This window comes from Crinia signifera, chromosome 4 (assembly GCF_055691185.1).
Source record: "Crinia signifera chromosome 4, ASM5569118v1, whole genome shotgun sequence".
In the NCBI taxonomy this organism is placed as follows: Eukaryota; Metazoa; Chordata; class Amphibia; order Anura; family Myobatrachidae; genus Crinia; species Crinia signifera.
The window spans coordinates 214,163,611-214,182,595 of NC_139220.1; the positions used below are offsets into that span (position 1 = coordinate 214,163,611).

The following is an 18,985-nucleotide window of genomic DNA, read 5'->3' on the forward strand; positions in this document are numbered from 1 at the left end:
TTAAAGGGTCAACAATGTTTAGCCAAAATTTCAACCTGCAAAATGTCTACAAAGGAAAAACAAAGCAAATATATTAACATTTTAAATTGCTTTGCTGTTCCTAAACATCAGTATTGTGTTTTAGTTTGGTCACAGATTGTTCTGCACAAAATAAATAAATATTGCAGTTTGCAGCTAATGAGTATGTGTAGTCATGGTCCTAAACATATTAAGCAAATTTACATTGGAATACAATTTTGTCATAACAGGATTACATTTTCTAACAAACCTTTCTCCATATTTCATTCTCCGTTTCAGTTAGGTTTTTTATCATTTGAGTCCTTGAAAGATGATTTTGGTGGAACGGCTTGACATTTAAAGTTAATTACAGGTCCTGCGAATGCTAAGTGTTGAATCTTCTTAATATTCTTTTTCTGCTGCTCTGAGTTCATTGAAGAATGACAGTGTCTTGTGCTGCCATCCCATCATTCTGTTCTGTATGCCAGGGCTATGATCAATTAAGGACTGTGCTATCATTGCTCACAGATGCATAAAGGAATTTAACAAAATAACAAACTGCAATAGAGCCAGTTAGATAGCCAGGGAATGTGTCTGTGTGACATATACTGTAGCTTATTGTGTTCGTTTTGTTTCTCATTTAACCTGCATTCTCTGAGGCACTGGGTGTCTATCTCTGTGTGACACAGGAAGAAAATGATAAGCCAGACATGTCTTTTTGCTACTGATATTTTCCAGTCACCACTGTAGCCATCCTGACTCCTATAATAAACAAATGCATACTTCCCTAATATCCTAGTGTTGGCTGCTAGCTACTTTAGTTCATGTGCCCAGCTTTTTCCTTTCCTCAATAACATGGCTGTTCTGACTAGTAGTTTTTCTGTGATCAGCGGTTCCCAACCTTTTTTTCTCTCCCGTAATCCTTGACTTTTCATTTATGAGTACCAACTCTTCTCTTCTATGGACATATCCACAGTACTTACGAGTGGAGTGGAAGGGAGCGGTATGTGTGTTCTTACTGTATATTAAGGAGTAGCAGAGGAGCAGTGTGCTGTCTGTAATCGGGTCCCTGTGTCTGGACAATGGCTGTGTCTCCAGGGTTCAAGCTAACGCCTGTAGGATTAATGCTGCTGCTTCCTCCACCCATGTCAGCACGGGGCAGATGATCGCTGATGTCAGAGAGCAGCGCGGGTAGCTCCCAGTGGTTTGCTAGTCTGTCATAAGCACAAGGAGAAGCTGATGATACTGCATATGGAACCAGAAGTGACGCGATGTGGTTCATCTCCATGGCAATGGGAGATTTCTTCCGCCATTGGGAGAATATTTCTTTTTCTGCCATTACCAATATTATTTTCAAGTACCACCAACTGGTCAGCAGAGTACCCCAGGTTGGGAACCGCTGCACTAGATAATGAAAAACCTGGGGCAGATTCAGTGGTATACGATCCCAAGGTTGACAATGTCTAGGTCGACCACTAATTGTCGACAGTGACTAGGTCAGCACCTAAGAATGGTCAACAATATCCTTTTTAAAGGTAGTTCTTCATTCTTTACTATCGTAAAGCAACGAGCCCGCACTTCGTCGACTGGCCAATAGCTGGGAAGCCAGGTGCAGGGTTTGTTTTAGGGCACATAAGCAGTGAGTGATGTCATGCAGCCACTGCGGACCCCCCCCCCCCCCCAGTGGTACAGACACTTCTGCAATGTCCAGGTCGGTCGCCTTGTTGCATCGTCACTGCCTCTTACCTGCCAGGTTTGAAACTGCAGTCAGTCGCACTGTTGGCAGAATGCTTGTGGTGTTGTTAGACAACACATGTTTTGGAAGCTTAACCAGGAATTATTGGTTTATTTGTATTAATGAGCATAGCGTTAACAGTAGTACTGAAATGGCTAGCTTGCAGGTATGCAGTATATAGCATTCAGGTAGAGATGTAGCAGGTACTGTAATTACAGGAACATATACGCAGGTGTATGGTGCATGTACTTATCCAATCCTTGTAGCTACAGTGAATGCAGGAGGGTATTGAGGTCTCTTTGAAGCAGGCTTGAAGTCTGCACAGCGGGCAGACTAATAGCTGTGGTCTACATGGGTCTAGCAGTGACTGATATCGGGCTCTCCCTCTGGCGTGGTAGACAGTGGGGCTCAGAACGTGCTATCACACTAGCTGTCCATGACGCGCGCACACACACACACACACACACACACTCTGTAGGAACGGGGGGACACACTGAGGTAAGCCGAGTGCTGACTGGTCTAAAAAAGGTGCACTGTCTTTTGGTTCTCCTCATGTACTAAAATGAACACAATATGTTGTTGCATGTTTATAATTGCTTTGATTTAGTAGGGAGTGGATGTTACAGCATCAACAAAGTCCTGATCAAAAGTATTTGAATGCTCATTATTTCGACTGTAGTCTTAATTATTGACCCATAATACAGGTTTTAGCGATATTTAGAATGTTTCCCTCTATTTCCTTCCAGGTCATCATCGTTGAAGACTATGCAGATCCATTTGATGCTAAGCAGGGTCCAGGTAGCCAGGCTACAGCGGAGGTAGTAACTGAGAACGACGGCTATATGGAACCATATGAAGCACAGAAAATGATGGCAGGTAATGAAATGCATTAGTGAATGTATACATAAATTGCAGCAGGTGTTGTCTGCCTCCAGCAGTTGGCCTCGGCTGCTTCTCATATGTTATGTCACCAATGATAAAAGCAAAGTCTGTGCACCACAGGTTCCTGTCATAATGTATCTTGTTTATTTCAATATAAGTAACTCCATTAGCTGGAAAGGAAAGTGAAGGGAGCTGAAGTTTGTCAGCGGGAGGGGCAAAGTACAGATTGGTTACAAAGACTGAAATTTTATGTACTCTGTAAAAATTATTTTTTTTGAAAGCTGTTTGACTAAAATATATAGTAGATTTGCTAATATGCTACAGCATGGGCTTAAAAAGAAGTGCAAGGTTAAAAGCATTCATCTTGTAAAATGCTTAATATCTCGAATAAATTATTTACATTGTTAATTGCTTTATGGTCCCTGTTGTAATCTACATTCATAAATTAATATTTTGTTTAAACAAAAATGCAGGATACAACAGAAAAGAGGGTTGCATTGAGTAATACATGTTACGTGAGACCATTTGTGTACAGCTGATCTTTTCTGGATGACCTTTTGCTTTACGTTTTGTGCCTTTTTTGTACTTTTATGATCTATGAATAGTGGTTATTCAGATAAGGAGCATTGCACTATGCTGGTTTGGTATTCAACAATGGAGAAACACTTCTAATGTTGGAAATGCATGTTGTGTTCACATTGGCTGACCATCTAGTTACTTTGGCCTTTATTCTGGTTGACTCACAGAGCTGTGAAAATTGCAGCCTTGAGGGGCCCCAGGTACCGCCCACTAGGCAACCGCCCTCCTCTTCGTGTGCAGTGATCCCCTGCATGGCTGCGAATGGATGATTTGCTTAATCATCTGTTCGCATCCTTTTGCGTGGGAAAGAAATCATTCGATTATCGGCAACCATCAAATTATTTCTCCAGCGCTCGCAGAGCTGAGACACCTACGAGAAGCAGGCTGGGAGCTGACATCCCCTGACACAAGCTGCCCACCACCCACACGTGTCACCAGGCAGTTTGCATGGGAATGTCCAGCGTTCTGCTCCTGCGCAGGCACAAAACATTGGTTGTCTGGGGGACTGGATCAGTCAGAATAACCCCCTATATATATATGGCCAATTTCTGCAACGTTTGACTGGATGTAGTATTGTGTAATTGGTAATGGTTCAGAAATTGAACTGGTCTAAAGCCCAGTACACACTATGCGATAAAGACAATGTTCATGATAACGACATTGTGAACAATATTGTCATGCATATAATTCAGTGTGTACAGTATGAGCGGTAGTGATACTTGCTCCCGTGGGTCGTTATCCATCCCCTTTCGTGTCTGTACATGTAGACACATTTTGTCCATGTTTATGACTTAGTGCAAATCTTTCAGTGTGTACGATCGATAAAGATATATTTTTTTTATGAAACAAGATGGTCAGTGGTAAAGCAAACTCTTAATTGTTTCAAATCGTTCAGTGTGTATCACTATATCGTTCATTCTGTAGTTCTGGGAGTTCAAGAGAAATCGATCTCGTTCTCTGTCATTATCAAAAAGTGTGTATGCAGCTTCACTCATATATTCTGACTGGTTAAGGACCAGAATTGCAGCATTCCACCAAAATGCGGTCAGGTTCTCTGGGGCAGCGAAGTGATCAAGTGGAAACTGAGACTGCACCAGCCAGTCAGCTCCTAACTGTCATGTTACAGACTAGGGGGCAGAATTTTTTTTAAGCTTGATAAAAGGATAACATGGCCATTGATCACACACCAGCCATTCAGATCCTATCTCCAAAGTTACAGCCTGGGTTGGGTAAATAACAGTTAGGGGCTGATTGACTGGCCTACTTTATCACTTTGCCAGGTTTAATAAATCTGTCCCTGGGTTTGAAAAATGACACGCTACTGTCTAACTGACATTATGTGACATGTATTTTGACATTCTTTCCTAATTCCCTCAATTGCTTTGACCTTTATTTTAAATATAACATTTATAACAAAAGGGTTATTTCTCTACCGTCCAATGGGATACTGGGCTTCACTACTATGGGGATTGAGACCTCCGCAGGAGAGACAGGCACATAAAAGAACTTTCAGTGTGGGTGCACTGGCTCCTCCCCTCAATCTCCCTCCACTAGTCAGTTTTGAAAAATGTGCCTCAGGAGAGGCAGTGCTTCTGGATGCTCCAGAGTTTTTTCCACATTTATTTTCAAGTTTGTTATTTTGGGGCGCTGTAGTGACCACACAGCTGTCCTGCTTCGTGGGTGTCAGGGGAAGGGTCAGTCCCCGACCTCTTCAGGTGCAGAGCTGACCCTGCTACAGGACAATCCAGTCCTGCGTGGGACTTGTCACCGCACAGCATTGCGCTGTAGCGAGCAAGTCCCCTAGCCGCCGCACACCCCTGACAGGTCTGAAGACATCGGTGGTGAGTACAGGCTGGGGGTCCCACAAGGGGTCCCCGCAGCCATTTCTGGTGCGGCAAGACGACGGCTAGTAATGGCGGCTCTCCAGCAGGGACCGCGTGAACACCGCGTCTGATAACTGGCATAGGGGTGCTGCCGCTGGACCACCAGGGACACCCCTCAGGGTATAATGTATGATATATATATTTTACACCTTTAATAATGTCAGTATAATTATATGTAAGCGCCAGCTCCGTGTAAGGGGGCGGGGCTTCACTCAGAGCGGGACCAAGCTCTGCTGGGCGCGCGCTGTCACTTCCTGCTTCTTCACACGCTGCCAGACTCCATTACAGGGCTCCTCACTGGCGTGGTGGATCCGGGTACTTGCAGCACGGCAGAGACAGCAGGTTTTTATAGCGATTTAGCGCTGCTGCGCTATCTAGCTTAGTCAGACACTGTGTTGTTTATATATCACTGTGTTTAGCGTTACCAGCTCACCCAGATCTGTGAGTTCAGGTTAAGGGTGCACTTGGCTCCCCAATTGCTCTGTTTTTCCCCACTGTTTAGTTACAGACACAGCATAAAGCAAGCACATAGTCTGTTTTTCACTCAGAGAAAACACATCCAGCAGTGTGTGCACGTGTGTGACTGCGTGGGGGTTGTGTTTGTTACTACAGACATTGTAGTACTATCTCATCATGGTGAAAAAGTTCACTTGTATGGTGTGTAGCACCAAGTTTGTGCCCAAGTCACAGTCCCAGGTTACTTGTGAGGCTTGTATGTCACCACAGCCCAGTAGTGCTGACACCCAGATCAGTGGGGTTCCCCCACAGCTTGCGGGGCAATCGCAGGCAGACGAGCAGGAGCCTGCGTGGGCCTCCAACATAAAGACCTTGTTGGACTCTGTGGCTTCACAGCTTTCCACTAACACTCAGCAAACGCAGAGGGTTCAGAGGGAATTGTCCATGTTATCTGCCAGGGTGGATATTCTTCATACCCAAAATGTACCTCCCCCGCCCGCACAGCCTCAAAAGAGGCAGGCTACTGCTATGGATCCTGACACAGATGAGGACGATGAGGACATATTGGAGGAGGGTGAGGAGCAGGGTCTGCAGGAACCAGCTCCTGAGACGGCAGTACATGGTCCCCGAGCCCCTTATCAGGGCCATTAGGGATGTTTTAGATCTTCCTGTAGAGGCATCCACAGAAGGAGATCCTTTCTTCATGACTCAGAAGAAACAGCCAGTGTACTTCCCTGAGCAGGCAGAGTTAGAAACTGCTTTCAGGGCTGCATGGCAAAAACCCTGATAAGAGGTTTACTCTTTCAAAAAGGTTCACAAATGCATATCCTTTTGAACCTTTGGGCAGAAAGAAATGGGAGGAGCCACCGGTAGTGGACTCCTCTGTTTCCCGCCTTTCTAAGAAGGTGTTGTTACCAGTCCCAGGGGTATCCACCCTTAAGGACGGGGCGGACAGAAGGCTGGAAGCTACCCTCAAGTCCATATATACGGCTAGTGGGGCATCCCAGCGTCCAGTTTTAGCCAGCTGCTGGATGGCCAAGGCTATTCATACCTGGTCAACCCAGATTCAGGAAGGCTTGTTGGGTGACATGACTGTGGCCCAGATAGGGGACAGCCTGCGTCACATTCAGGATACCGCAAAAATCCTGTGCGAGGCACAAAAGGAATTGGGCGCAATTAACGCGCGCAATTCAGCCATGGCGGTGTCAGCCAGACGAGCCTTGTGGCTGCGGCAGTGGTCTGCAGATGTAGACTCAAAGAAGAGTGTGGAGGGTATTCCCTTTACAGGAGAATGGCTGTTTGGCAGTGAATTAGACGGTTGGATTTCCAAAGCCACTGCAGGAAAATCTACCTTCCTTCCATCAGCCCCCACGGTTGAAAAGCGTACCTTCACAGGTGCTTCCCAGCAGTCCTTTCGTGGGAACAGGTTTCGCCCCAAGGCTAGGGGCGCCTCCAATGCCAGCAGGGGCACGAGAGGCAAGTTTAGGAAGCCTAACACCTCCAACACCCAGGACCGTCCAAATGCCGCGACTTCCTCTAAGCCTGCAGCATGACGGGGTTTTCCCGCCACGAGACTCTCTCGCGGTGGGAGCGCGATTGTTGCATTTCAGCCATGTGTGGGACGCCTCGGGTCTGGATACCTGGGCCAGAGGTCTCATTTCTCTAGGTTACAAGCTGGAATTCGACAAACCCCCTCCCAGACGATACTTCAGGTCGGCACTTCCAGCATCCCAGGAAGATCAGGTGCTCCTTCAGGGGGCCATTACCAGGCTGCTTCAGTCTCGGGTAATTGTACCGGTGCCAGTCACGGAGCAGGGCCAGGGATATTATTCCAACTTATTCCTGGTACCGAAGCCAGACGGCTCAGTAAGACCCATCCTGAATCTAAAGTCACTGAACCCCTTCCTGCGCGTGTTCAAGTTCAGGATGGAGTCCTTGCGCTCTGTGATCGCCAGCCTAGAAAGAGGGGAGTTCCTGGCCTCTATAGACGTCAGGGACGCCTATCTACACATTCCTATCTGGCCCCCACACCAAATCTATCTCAGGTTTGCCTTGGGGAACGACCATTACCAATTCCGGGCGTTACCTTTCGGCCTGTCGACAGCCCCGCGGGTTTTCACAAAGGTAATGGCGGAAATGATGTCACTACTCAGGCTCCGAAGGGTGAATGTAGTGCCATACCTGGACGACCTGCTAATAAAAGCAGGGTCGGCGGAGGCTTTAAGCAGTGCTCTCAATCTGTCCATACAGGTTCTAAGAGACCACGGGTGGATCCTAAACATGCCCAAATCATCGCTGGTTCCAACCCAGAGGATGGTTTTCTTGGGCATGATCCTGGATACATCAGAACAAAAAGTTTTTCTGCCAATGGAAAAGGTCACTGCAATACAACAGCTGGTCAGGGAGGTCCTACAGTCACCTCTGGTACAGATCCATCTTTGCCTCCGGCTTCTAGGCAAGATGGTGGCTTCATTCGAAGCAATACAATTTGGCCGCTTCCATTCCAGGACCTTTCAATTGGATATTCTGACAAAATGGTCCGGCTCCCCCCTGCAGATGCGCAGAAGGATTGGCCTTGCAACAAGAACCAGGATCTCGCTACAGTGGTGGCTAGATTCATCCAATTTGTTGGCAGGCAGACGGTTCCAGATCCAGGACTGGATTCTGGTAACCACGGACGCCAGCCTGAGGGGCTGGGGAGCTGTGACACAGGGAGTCCGCCTACAGGGTCGATGGTCTCCACTGGAGTCAGGCCTTCATATCAACAAGCTGGAGTTGAGGGCGGTCTACTATGCCCTGTTACAGGCAGCTCCATTGTTACAGGGAAAGGCGATCCAGGTCCAGTCGGACAATGCCACCACTGTGGCCTATATAAATCGGCAGGGTGGTACCAAGAGCATGCCTTGCATGAGAGAAGCGTCAAAAATTCTGTCCTGGGCGGAACAGAATGTCCAGGCCCTGTCTGCCATTTTTATCCCGGGGGTCGACAATTGGGAGGCGGACTTCCTGAGTCGTCACGATCTTCACCCGGGAGAGTGGGGCCTTCACACTCAAGTGTTCAATGCCATAGTGGATCTGTGGGGGCTCCCTCAGATCGACCTGATGGCTTCACGATTGAACCACAAGGTAGCAATGTACTGTGCACGGACCAGAGACCCAGGGGCGATAGCGGTGGACGCTCTCACCTGGACCTGGGATTTCCAATTGGTGTACCTCTTCCCACCTCTCCCATTGTTGGCTCGGGTGCTAAAGCGGCTCCGGCATCAGGGGACGGAGGCCATACTGGTGGCACCAGACTGGCCAAGAAGGGCCTGGTACGGGGACATTCAGGCCATGCTAGTGGAAGACCCGTGGCGTCTGCCCCTAAGAGAAGACCTGCTCCTCCAGGGCCCGTTCGTCTTCCAGGACTTACAGCGGCTACGTTTAACGGCCTGGAGGTTGAGCGGCAGATCTTAGTCCACAAGGGTCTCCATCCCTCTGTCGTCACTACAATGATAAAAGCCAGGAAGCCGGTGACGGCTGCTCATTATCATGTAATATGGCGCAGATATATTGCCTGGTGTGAGAAGAATGACTTGCCTCCGGCCAGTTTTCGATTAAACAGCCTGCTACGTTTCCTTCAGGCTGGCCTGGATAAGGGACTCAGATTGGGTTCCTTAAAGGTCCAAATCTCTGCACTTTCTGTGTTTTTTCAGAAAAAGATTGCGGCCTTGCCGGAAGTGCAAACCTTCTTACAGGGGGTGCTGAGGATTCAGCCCCCCTTTGTGCCTCCCACTGCACCATGGGATTTGGAAGTAGTTCTTACTTTCTTAAAATCAGCCCGGTTTGTTCCATTGGAAGAGTCTGAGCTGCAACTCCTCACTTGGAAAACTGTTGTTTTGCTGGCTCTAGCTTCGGCCAGGAGGGTGTCCGAGCTCGGGGCCTTATCTTGTCGGAGCCCTTACCTTGTGTTCCACAACGATAGGGCGGAACTCAGGACTAGACCACAATTCCTTCCAAAGGTGGTGTCAGGGTTCCACCTAAACCAACCTATTGTGGTTCCTTCTAGCGCGACACACCCAGATATACCAGATACCTTGGATGTGGTCCTCACCCTTAAGGGGTATGTCAAGCGCACAGCTAGGATCCGTAAGACGGACAGCCTGTTTGTGCTTTATGATGCGCAGAAGAAGGGTTTACCTGCTTCAACGCGCACCATTGCCAGGTGGATAAGATGTACTATCCAGCAGGCTTATGCATCAGCTGGTTTGTCGCTTCCTTTTTCAGTAAAGGCTCATTCAACCAGGTCTGTAGGTACCTCTTGGGCGGCTGCTCGAGGGGTGTCGGCAATGCAGCTATGCAGGGCCGCAACTTGGTCAGGGCAACACACATTTGTGAAGTTCTACAAGTTTGACACCCTGGCCAGGGAGGATTCCCAGTTCGGGAATGCGGTTCTACAGCAGAATCCGCACGTTCCCACCCGTTCTGGTAGCTTTGGGACCTCCCCATAGTAGTGAAGCCCAGTATCCCATTGGACGGTAGAGAAAATAGGATTTTGGGTACCTACCGGTAAATCCTTTTCTCGTAGTCCATATGGGATACTGGGAGCCCGCCTCAGTGCGGCTTTTTCTGCTGTCAGACTTACTTTATGGTTAGGCTTATTGCCTTGTTTTCTATAGGATAAATATGACTATAGATTGTTCTAGTTACAGGTGTCCTCTTAAGTTGTTAGGATTCACCTCTTTTATATGTTTTTTGTTCGTTTGGGTGTGCTGGATGAATCTCACCACAATACATTATCACATACTCCTCACATGCTCTCCTTCGGCACAGTTTTTGCATTAACTGACTAGTGGAGGGAGATTGAGGGGAGGAGCCAGTGCACCCACACTGAAAGTTCTTTTATGTGCCTGTCTCTCCTGCGGAGGTCTCAATCCCCATAGTAGTGAAGCCCAGTATCCCATATGGACTACGAGAAAAGGATTTACCGGTAGGTACCCAAAATCCTATTTTTTGGAAGTTGGAGTAAAAATAAAATCCTCCTGTAGCTACTAAGGGCTGTATTCAATGCAGTCGGCAAGGAGTTAAATGGTGAGGATCGCCGAAAACAATCGATCCTCAACGTTTAACCCCCACGCCGGCCACTCACCATATTCAACGTTCTGGGGAATCCTCGCTGTTAGAGGACAGTGAGGATTCCCCAGACAGCGAGGCTTGCGGCTAATGCAGGGAGCCTGCTGCATTTACCTACAAGCCTCGCTGTTTTGGCGGCTGCACACGCGGTTTCCACTTTGCTGAAAAAAACCAGCGAGGTGGAAATGGACCCCCCGCAAGGGAGAATAGCCCCTGTAAGTCGGTCGTGGACCCCCCGCAAGAGAGAATAGCCCCTGTGAGTCAGGATCCCCCCTGTCGGAGCACCTGCAGTCGGGTCCCGACGTCAGGATACCGAATGTCGGGATTCCCACTGTCAGTTGAATACTGGCCGTGTGAGTTGTGACAGCGAGCAGACAGCACTGCTCATTGTCACAGCCTGCAAAAAGCATTGAATACTGCCCTATCGGCTTCAACGCTGACAATCTTTGCAAAATGCAGACTCCTAGATAATGTGGATGCAAAAAATAGATGTTATAATATATTCTTTAGGCTGTGACATGCGACTGGTGCCAGTACTAGGATAGCAATGTGTCATATACAGTATAATATGTGATAGCTTATTAGTGCAGACAAGTTTCTTTGTACTGTTTCTGTCATATTAGTTTAAATAAATGAATAACTACAACAGGATTCCAGCTTTCAAAATGTTTAATATAATTTTGAGATGCTGGTAATTCCCTTGGCCCCCATTCTCTTCTCATTAGAGTGCCCTCAGCATTTTTGGTGCTAATGCTCTGATTGGGTATTCTGTCACCTCCAAAAAGTGCTGTTCTGCTGAATGGTGAGAGGACTCCAGCTGTGCTCAGAATTACCAATATCCCTGCTTCTCAGCAATAGAAAATGTGCCGCTGCTGAACAGTGAGGTTTACAAAGTAATAACTAATTTGGATGATAGATTACACACTGACAGCAAAAATACATCCATGACTGCTTTATTAGATCACACTTCCCAAGGTGTATTAAACTTAATCCAAACTAGTTTATCAGGATAAGTCTTTGATTCATTACCTGCTATTGATTACTGAAGGCTACTCATCAATTTAATGTTGACTGCTCTAACTTATAAGGTTGTTCTGCTTCAGTGAAAATGTTTTCTCATGCAGTTTCTTGAATCCTAATCTCACTTTGTGCACTAGAGCACTTTCATGATGTGTAGCCAGGAACATGTGTTAAAGGGCCAGTTCCGCTTTTCCTTGTTGGGTTGAGACTTTGTTATTGGTTTAGCTGTGAAACTAAAAGGAATAATTGTATTTATTTATGTATATTTGATTGTTTGAAAAAGTCATTATGTCTTTGTGTGTCCTTTTTTATAGGGTGCATTACGTTTTGTATAACAGTTTATTCAAAGTAAATGAGTCCCATAAATGTGAGGTTACCTTTTGTCTGTTTTAAAGGAAGCAAAGAATGTCACTTGGAATCATGACACTTTAAGCATGTGTATAAAAATAGGGGGTGTGGTATGGCGCTTCAACAGTGGGAATCCCAACGTTTTGATCCCGACTGCCGATGCTCCGATAGGGGGTCGAGCGCAAAGAAGCTGCGCTCGCCACGCTGCGGGCTCAGTGGCTCGCTACACTCGCCACAGGTTCTATTCTACCTTTATGGGGTCGTGGACCCCCGCAAGGGAGAATAGCCCCTGTGAGTTGGGATCCCCCCTGTCGGAGCGCCGGCAGTCGGGTCCCGACGTCAAGATACTGAATGTCGGGATCCCCACTGTCAAAGCGTCATCCGGCACCCAAAAATAGGTATAGTGTAATGTTGGATGATAGTTGGTCTAGTCTAGTGTATGGCCAACTAGTTGGTAGGATGGAATAAAAATTGGGTACTGGATGGGAGTAAATGTAATTTTTAATTCAGTAATTTGCTCCCAAAATCTGGAAACAGACAAAATCTGTCAATGTTCTGTAGTTGAATCTTTTTGATTTAAACAATTTAACTGATTTTGTCCATTTTCCTGGGTTTGTGAGCAAATTACTGATTGTCATTTGCACACACACAGTTACCAGATTTTCAGTCCAATCAACCAGGTGGTTGGAATAAAGTTGGTCTGGATTGTGGCCAACATTATTACTCACCTTCAGTTCAAAGGGGTTGATTCAATATGACATGCTGGGAGGGAGCTCCCGCAGCTGTGAGTCAGTGTGCTGCTAACTAAAGGGGTGTACACACGCTTCGATCTTCACAGGTTTTCCATTCGATTATTTTTTGCTTATAGAAGAAAAATTTAATAGAGATCGAATGGTTTTTAAGATGCTTTCGATCTGCAGCATATGCACTTAATGCACTCAATGTCTTAATCAGCAAATGCTCTAAAAACAGTTTTGTTTTTTTAAGAAAATGACTGGGAAAACACACTTTTTAACTGTGCATGCATAGTATATAGGGTCTAAAACCATTGCTTGCTAATGATACACAGCTTTAATGTGTATAATCAATGTCAAAACAACTAAAAGCAATTACATTGTTCTCATTTGGAGTGCGTCATCAGTCAATATAATTGATCACAAAAAACTGTTTTAGTCTTACATTGGGAAATGTGATCTGCTAATACCCAAAGTAAATAATCTTATGTAATATTTGAGGTTTCCTTTTTTATCATGTTAAGACAAAAGAGATTTAGTCATTTTGTGCTTTAGTTTGTTTACATTTCCTCTGTTTTCTAGCCAATTGCTGCAGGCTTTATAACACTGTTGTCCTTAACCACAGCATGTAAAGCTATATTTACTAAGATGTTCTGGGGCAGTTTAGTTTCCTGGCATTGTGCATGTCGCAGTAGAATTGGTGGGCCCATAGGCGTGCGCAGCCCATTTTCTTAGGGGGTGCACCATGGGGGGGGGGGGGGGGGGGGCGTGTCCATCACCATCTATTGGGCGTGTCTATCACCGCCTATGGGTATCAATACAAACTAAATAGGTGACTTAGTTATGTATATGCACTTCAGAATACTAAAAACAGGGACAGTGCGCGCCGAAGATGCGCTGCAAAAATTTACACTGTAATGCCCATTACACATCATGCCCATTACATATAATGCATTGCACAGTAATGCCCATTCCACATAATGCCATCCAACATAATGCTCATTCCACATAATGCCACACACCATAATGCTCATCACACAGTAATGCCCATTCCACATATTGCCACACATCGTAATGCCCATTCCACATGCCAGGGCTTGACAAATTTTTGTAAAATAGGGACCATAGAGACAGTGTGCGCACCTAAAATTGACACTGTAATGCCTATTACACGTCACACAGACATTACATAGTATAACACATGCCATAATGCCCATTACATGTTGTGCCTCACACGGTTATGCCCATTACGTCTCAGACTATGATGCCCATTACACATTATGCCACACACCATGATGCCCATTAAACATTATGCCACACACCGTGATGCCCATTACACATTATTACACATTATTTGACACAAGTGATGCCCATTACACATTATTTGACACAAGTGATGCCCATTACACATTATGCCACACACCATATGGCCCATTACATGTTGCGCCTCACACCGTGATACCCATTAGACGTTGTGCCTCACACCGTGATACCCATTACAAGTGCGCCTCACACCATGATACCCATTAGACGTTGTGCCTCACACCGTGATGCCCATTATGTCTCAGACCGTCATGCCCATTACACATTAAGCCACACATCATGTTGCCCATTACACATTATTACACATTATTTGACACACGTGATGCCCATTACACATTATGGGGGGGAGGGACATGACAGGGGTGGGCGGGGGAGAGGGGAGTGTAAGGAAGGAAAGGCTGGGAAGAGCAAGGGGAGGATTATATATATGTAAGTACAGTATGTGTGTGTGTGTGTGTGTTTTTATATATATATATATACACACACAAACTCATAATCATAATGTCCTTGTAAATGTGGAAGTGCTGCCTTACTTTCACTTATATGGATGCCTGGTGGGGCAGACAGGCTGTGCACAACGTGACTTCTACAGCACTGCAGGTCCTCCACACCTCCTTTCTTCTTTCTGCAGCCTGCGTGCTCAGCCAGTCACTGAGACGCAGGCTGCTGTGTCAGATATGATTGGACAGATGAGCCATCGCTCAGCTGTCCTGTCCTATACAGCGCCGGCACCCTATATGGTGCTGTCAATCAACTGCAACTAGGTCCTGGGACCCGGAGCAGAGCGTAGCGCGATGCCGCGATAACGTAACTAAACACACAGCCTGTCCCTGGCAGGCAGCGGCACCCACCGCAGACCCCGCTGGTGGGGTCTGCCTGGCTGCAATCGTGCGGGGGGTGCCCAGTCATTAGGAGGTGCCTGTGCACCCCTGGCACCCCCCGTGCGCACGCCTATGGGTGGGCCTATCCTTAACTGCTTCTAGTAACTAAACCTGTCCAAGATTTAGGTCGGAGCACTGTGCAGCTCATCTATATTTGTGCCTCTGCTGCTTACATTTATATGGCAGTGACCTCTGTCAGCTGAGAGCAATAGTATTGAGGTATAGTAAGTAAGAATGCTTCTATTAAAACCTAGCATGCTTGATGTACTTATGGGATGAGTTTATTAACTTTGTTAACCTGATGGGTCAGATGCACCAAGCTTAATGGTGTGTACAAACGGTGAGATTACCTTGCTATTCGACTGCTATGCAATCTTTGCTAACTCTTTACGGTCTACATACAATTCATGCAATCTACATTCGATTTGCACTATATGGTCATTGCTGCCTTGTCTATCTGGGTTTCGATTTGTGCTGTCACAGGAGTGCACATCGGGAGCGCAAGGTAAAAAACCTGTGCGATCTGCATGCGATTTTGACTATATAGTCAAAATCTCATGCTGGATTGTACCGTGTACACACAGCATTAAAATTGATAGAGGAGAGTGATAGTCAATCAGCTCCCAACTGCCATTTTAAAACCCAGTATGTAACTTGGCAGTTAGTTGCTGGCTGTTTATCTGGCCCTATGTCTTCATAGACAATTGTGCAAACTTCAAAGTAATAATGGCTGTTCGGGAACCTGCATGGGCAGTTATGTATTTAAAGAGATTTCTATGTTTGTGTTGGTGAATGGGTGAAACTAAAACACTTAAAGTTTATTGTATTTAAAATACCAGTCATGCAACATTTTTAGTATGAAGAAGTATGCAGTAATTCACAGGCGCTCCGAACACATCATTATTCAGGACGTCAGGGGATTAGAACGGTGTAATCAGGTTTTGCCTGCTAATAAAAACACATGCTTGTAAACTGTGGAATTCAGTCACAAAATGTATAAAAGCAGAAGCCATTCTCATCATGTGCTTCATTTAATTCATTTTGCAATAATTTTAAAAGCCTGTTAACTTTTGAATTATTTATTGTATATGTGTTTCTGTATGCATGTAGATTATATCTTTTCTTGTCACTTTTGTGTATATTATTGTTTTCTACATGAAGAACGTATTGTAGTTTTTGATCCCTTCCTCTCTTGCCCCATACAAGATGAATTTATTGTCAGATTGAAAGAGCACCCCCCCCCCTTAATTTGTGACTCCTCTGCATTGTTTTTTTTTTTTAATTGAGTAATTTTTATTGTAGAGTGTTAGAAAGCATAAAACATGTACAATGACATTATACCATATTAACAGTGTTTACAAGTGTTTTTCAAGGCAGATAAATAATAAAGACAATAAAGCATTCTTGTACAGAAGTTGGTGAAGTCACTGTCAGTCCTTGGAAACCAGATATATATCTGGGTACAAGTGTGTATACATTTATGCTTTATACAGAGGTAACAGCACACATATAGAGATTTTTCATTTTAACATAAACTTAACTAACTAACTTAACACTACACCCACCCCCCGCCCCCCTACAAAATAAAGAAAAAGAAGAGAAAAAAAAAAACCTAAGATTGAATCAATAATGGACTTAGTTCAGTTCATGGTACTGTCTGAGACGAAGGCATATAGCGTTAGTGTTTAGGAGCGACCCTATTGTGGTGGTGAGGCCCAGACTATTAGGTAGATGCGGATGATCTACATGTATCACGACATACAGAGATAAGTACATTTGTAGATATACATATAAACATAAGTATATATAAATATAGGCTCCCCCATAGCTGGAATCAAAGATTAGGGATGTTGGGCCTGATGTCGACGGCTGTGGCAAATCTAGAGGAGGTCCATCTGCTCCATTTATTATAGTAGGGGGTGAGTGAACCCCTGGCTTTAAAGGTGAATCTCTCATGCCCCGAGACCTCATTCACGAGAGCCCTCCAGTTGTATATATTTGGGAATGTAGGGTCAAACCATTTCCTGGCAATGAGAACCTTGGCCAGAGTTGTTAAGCATAGGACATATTTATAGATTGAAGGTGAGAGTGATTCCTCTAGGTCAAGAGCAAACATGCAATATTTAGGAGCAATGGGAGGGACTGATGGTTCAGTAGTGGTTATATCAATCCAAACGGCCTCCCAAAAGCTATACACCTGCGGACAAAGCCATAGCATGTGCCAGAAGTCTGCATTAGGTGAGGCACATCTGGGGCAACTGTCGTCTGGTCTGAGTCCCGCTCTGTGCATGGAGACCGGAGAGCGATAGGCTATATGCAGAATATAGAAAGAGATCTGCTGGTATTTAAGACATGGGGTGGTGTACTTGACTGATTCCAGAATCTGACTCCACTGCTCTGCATCTAAGGCTCCAATGTTAGGCTCCCATTTACCCCTGAGGGAGTCCAGACTATCAATATCTATCTGTCTGCTAAGATTATTATAGTAGATATCTGACCCTTCGTGTTTAGATTTTGGAGTAGTGTTTTAATCGGAGAGTCGGAAGTGGAGGGAGGGGAGCTAGGAAATTGAGCCCGGGCTGCGTGTCGGAGTTGTAGAAATCGGTAGAAGAGCTTGTTTGACAGCTGAAGCTCCTCTGCCAGCTGCTGGAATGACTTAAGGGACCCAGCCAGGAATAGCTGGGAGACTGATGTAAGACCCACACTAGACCAAAAACCGTCCCTGGATAGCTGCCTAAACTCTGGGAATGTCTTATTGTACCATAGGGGGGTCTCCGAGTCCATGCCCCTCCAATTCCATAATTTATGGGTTTGACGCCACACCAACAGCGCCTGTCTGAAGAGAGGAGAAAGAGTAGGGCTGAAAGGGAAGGAGAGGAGAAATTGAATAGGGGAAAGGCGGGGCCCCACACACTCGGCATAGGAGCACTCAAAGGTGGAACCGCAGCGTCCCAAGATCCACTCTGATAGGTGCATCAGTTGGGCTGCTAGATAGTAGGCCTGGAGGTTGGGAAGACCCAGTCCCCCATCAACTCTGGGCTTGGCCAGTGTCCTAAGGGCTATTCTAGGCGGCTTGTTCCCCCAGATAAAGGATGATATTAAACTATTTATGGCCATAAAGACATGCTTAGGGATGTATACTGGGGAGTGCTGGAACAGATACAGGTACTTGGGAAGTATCGTCATTTTTATTAAGTTGACACGGCCCATGACAATAAGAGGAAGTTTCTTCCACTGGCGAACCCTCCCCTTAAACTGAGTAGTGACGATGTCTATGTTGAGTGGTACAAACTCAGTCACTTTATCCATACTCCCAAGTATTTAAATTTGAGGACCCATTGCAGAGGGGAGGAGGGTATCAATTCACTCGGGATTACACCTGAGAGAGGCATAATGCTTGACTTACCCCAGTTTATGAGAAGGCCAGAGAATGAGCCAAATCTCTCAACAATTCGCAGGACTGCCCCGAGGGAAGCTCCGGCGTCGTTAAGGAAAAGTAGAGTGTCGTCAGCATAAAGAGCGACGACATCCTCCCTGTTACCGAGAGAGACACCGCGGACAGCCGGGGTGGTGCGGAGAACAATAGCCAAAGGCTCTATCGCCAGGGCGAATAGGGCAGGGGAGAGGGGGCACCCCTGTCTAGTCCCTCTGCCGAGTGGGAATGCATGGGTCACATAGCCGTTGACTGATATACGGGCCATCGGGGAGGAGTATAATAACCGTATCCAACTGATAAAATTCGGGCCAAAGGCGAAGGAGCGTAGGACCTCCCATAGGTAGCTCCATTCCACGGAGTCGAAGGCCTTGGCAGCGTCAAGCGACACTACCACTGCCCCCGACCCACAGTTTGTATCTCGCTGTAAATGACAGAAGAGTCGCCTGAGGTTACGGGTAGTGGAGCGGCCAGGCATAAAGCCCGACTGGTCCTCGTGTATAACGGAAGTGACCACTGCATTCAGTCTGGTAGCAAGAATTTTTGCTAGTATTTTAACATCAGTTGAGAGGAGCGAGATGGGGCGATACGAGTCTGGGAGG

At 46.1% G+C, this 18,985-nt stretch overlaps 1 protein-coding gene across 8 annotated transcripts in view; it reads left to right on the plus strand.

Annotated features, from left to right (window-relative positions):
• SHF (Src homology 2 domain containing F) overlaps window positions 1-18,985 on the plus strand; it is a 294,338-nt gene that overhangs the window by 59,490 nt on the left and 215,863 nt on the right. For all 8 annotated transcript variants that reach the window (XR_014473486.1, XM_083183745.1, XM_083183747.1 and 5 more), the window contains exon 2: window positions 2,479-2,608. Coding sequence is in view for 7 of the 8 variants with exons in the window: in XM_083183745.1 (XP_083039871.1) it covers window positions 2,479-2,608 (130 nt within the window). In the remaining variant the exon portion in view is untranslated. The remainder of the gene's footprint in view (window positions 1-2,478; window positions 2,609-18,985) is intronic.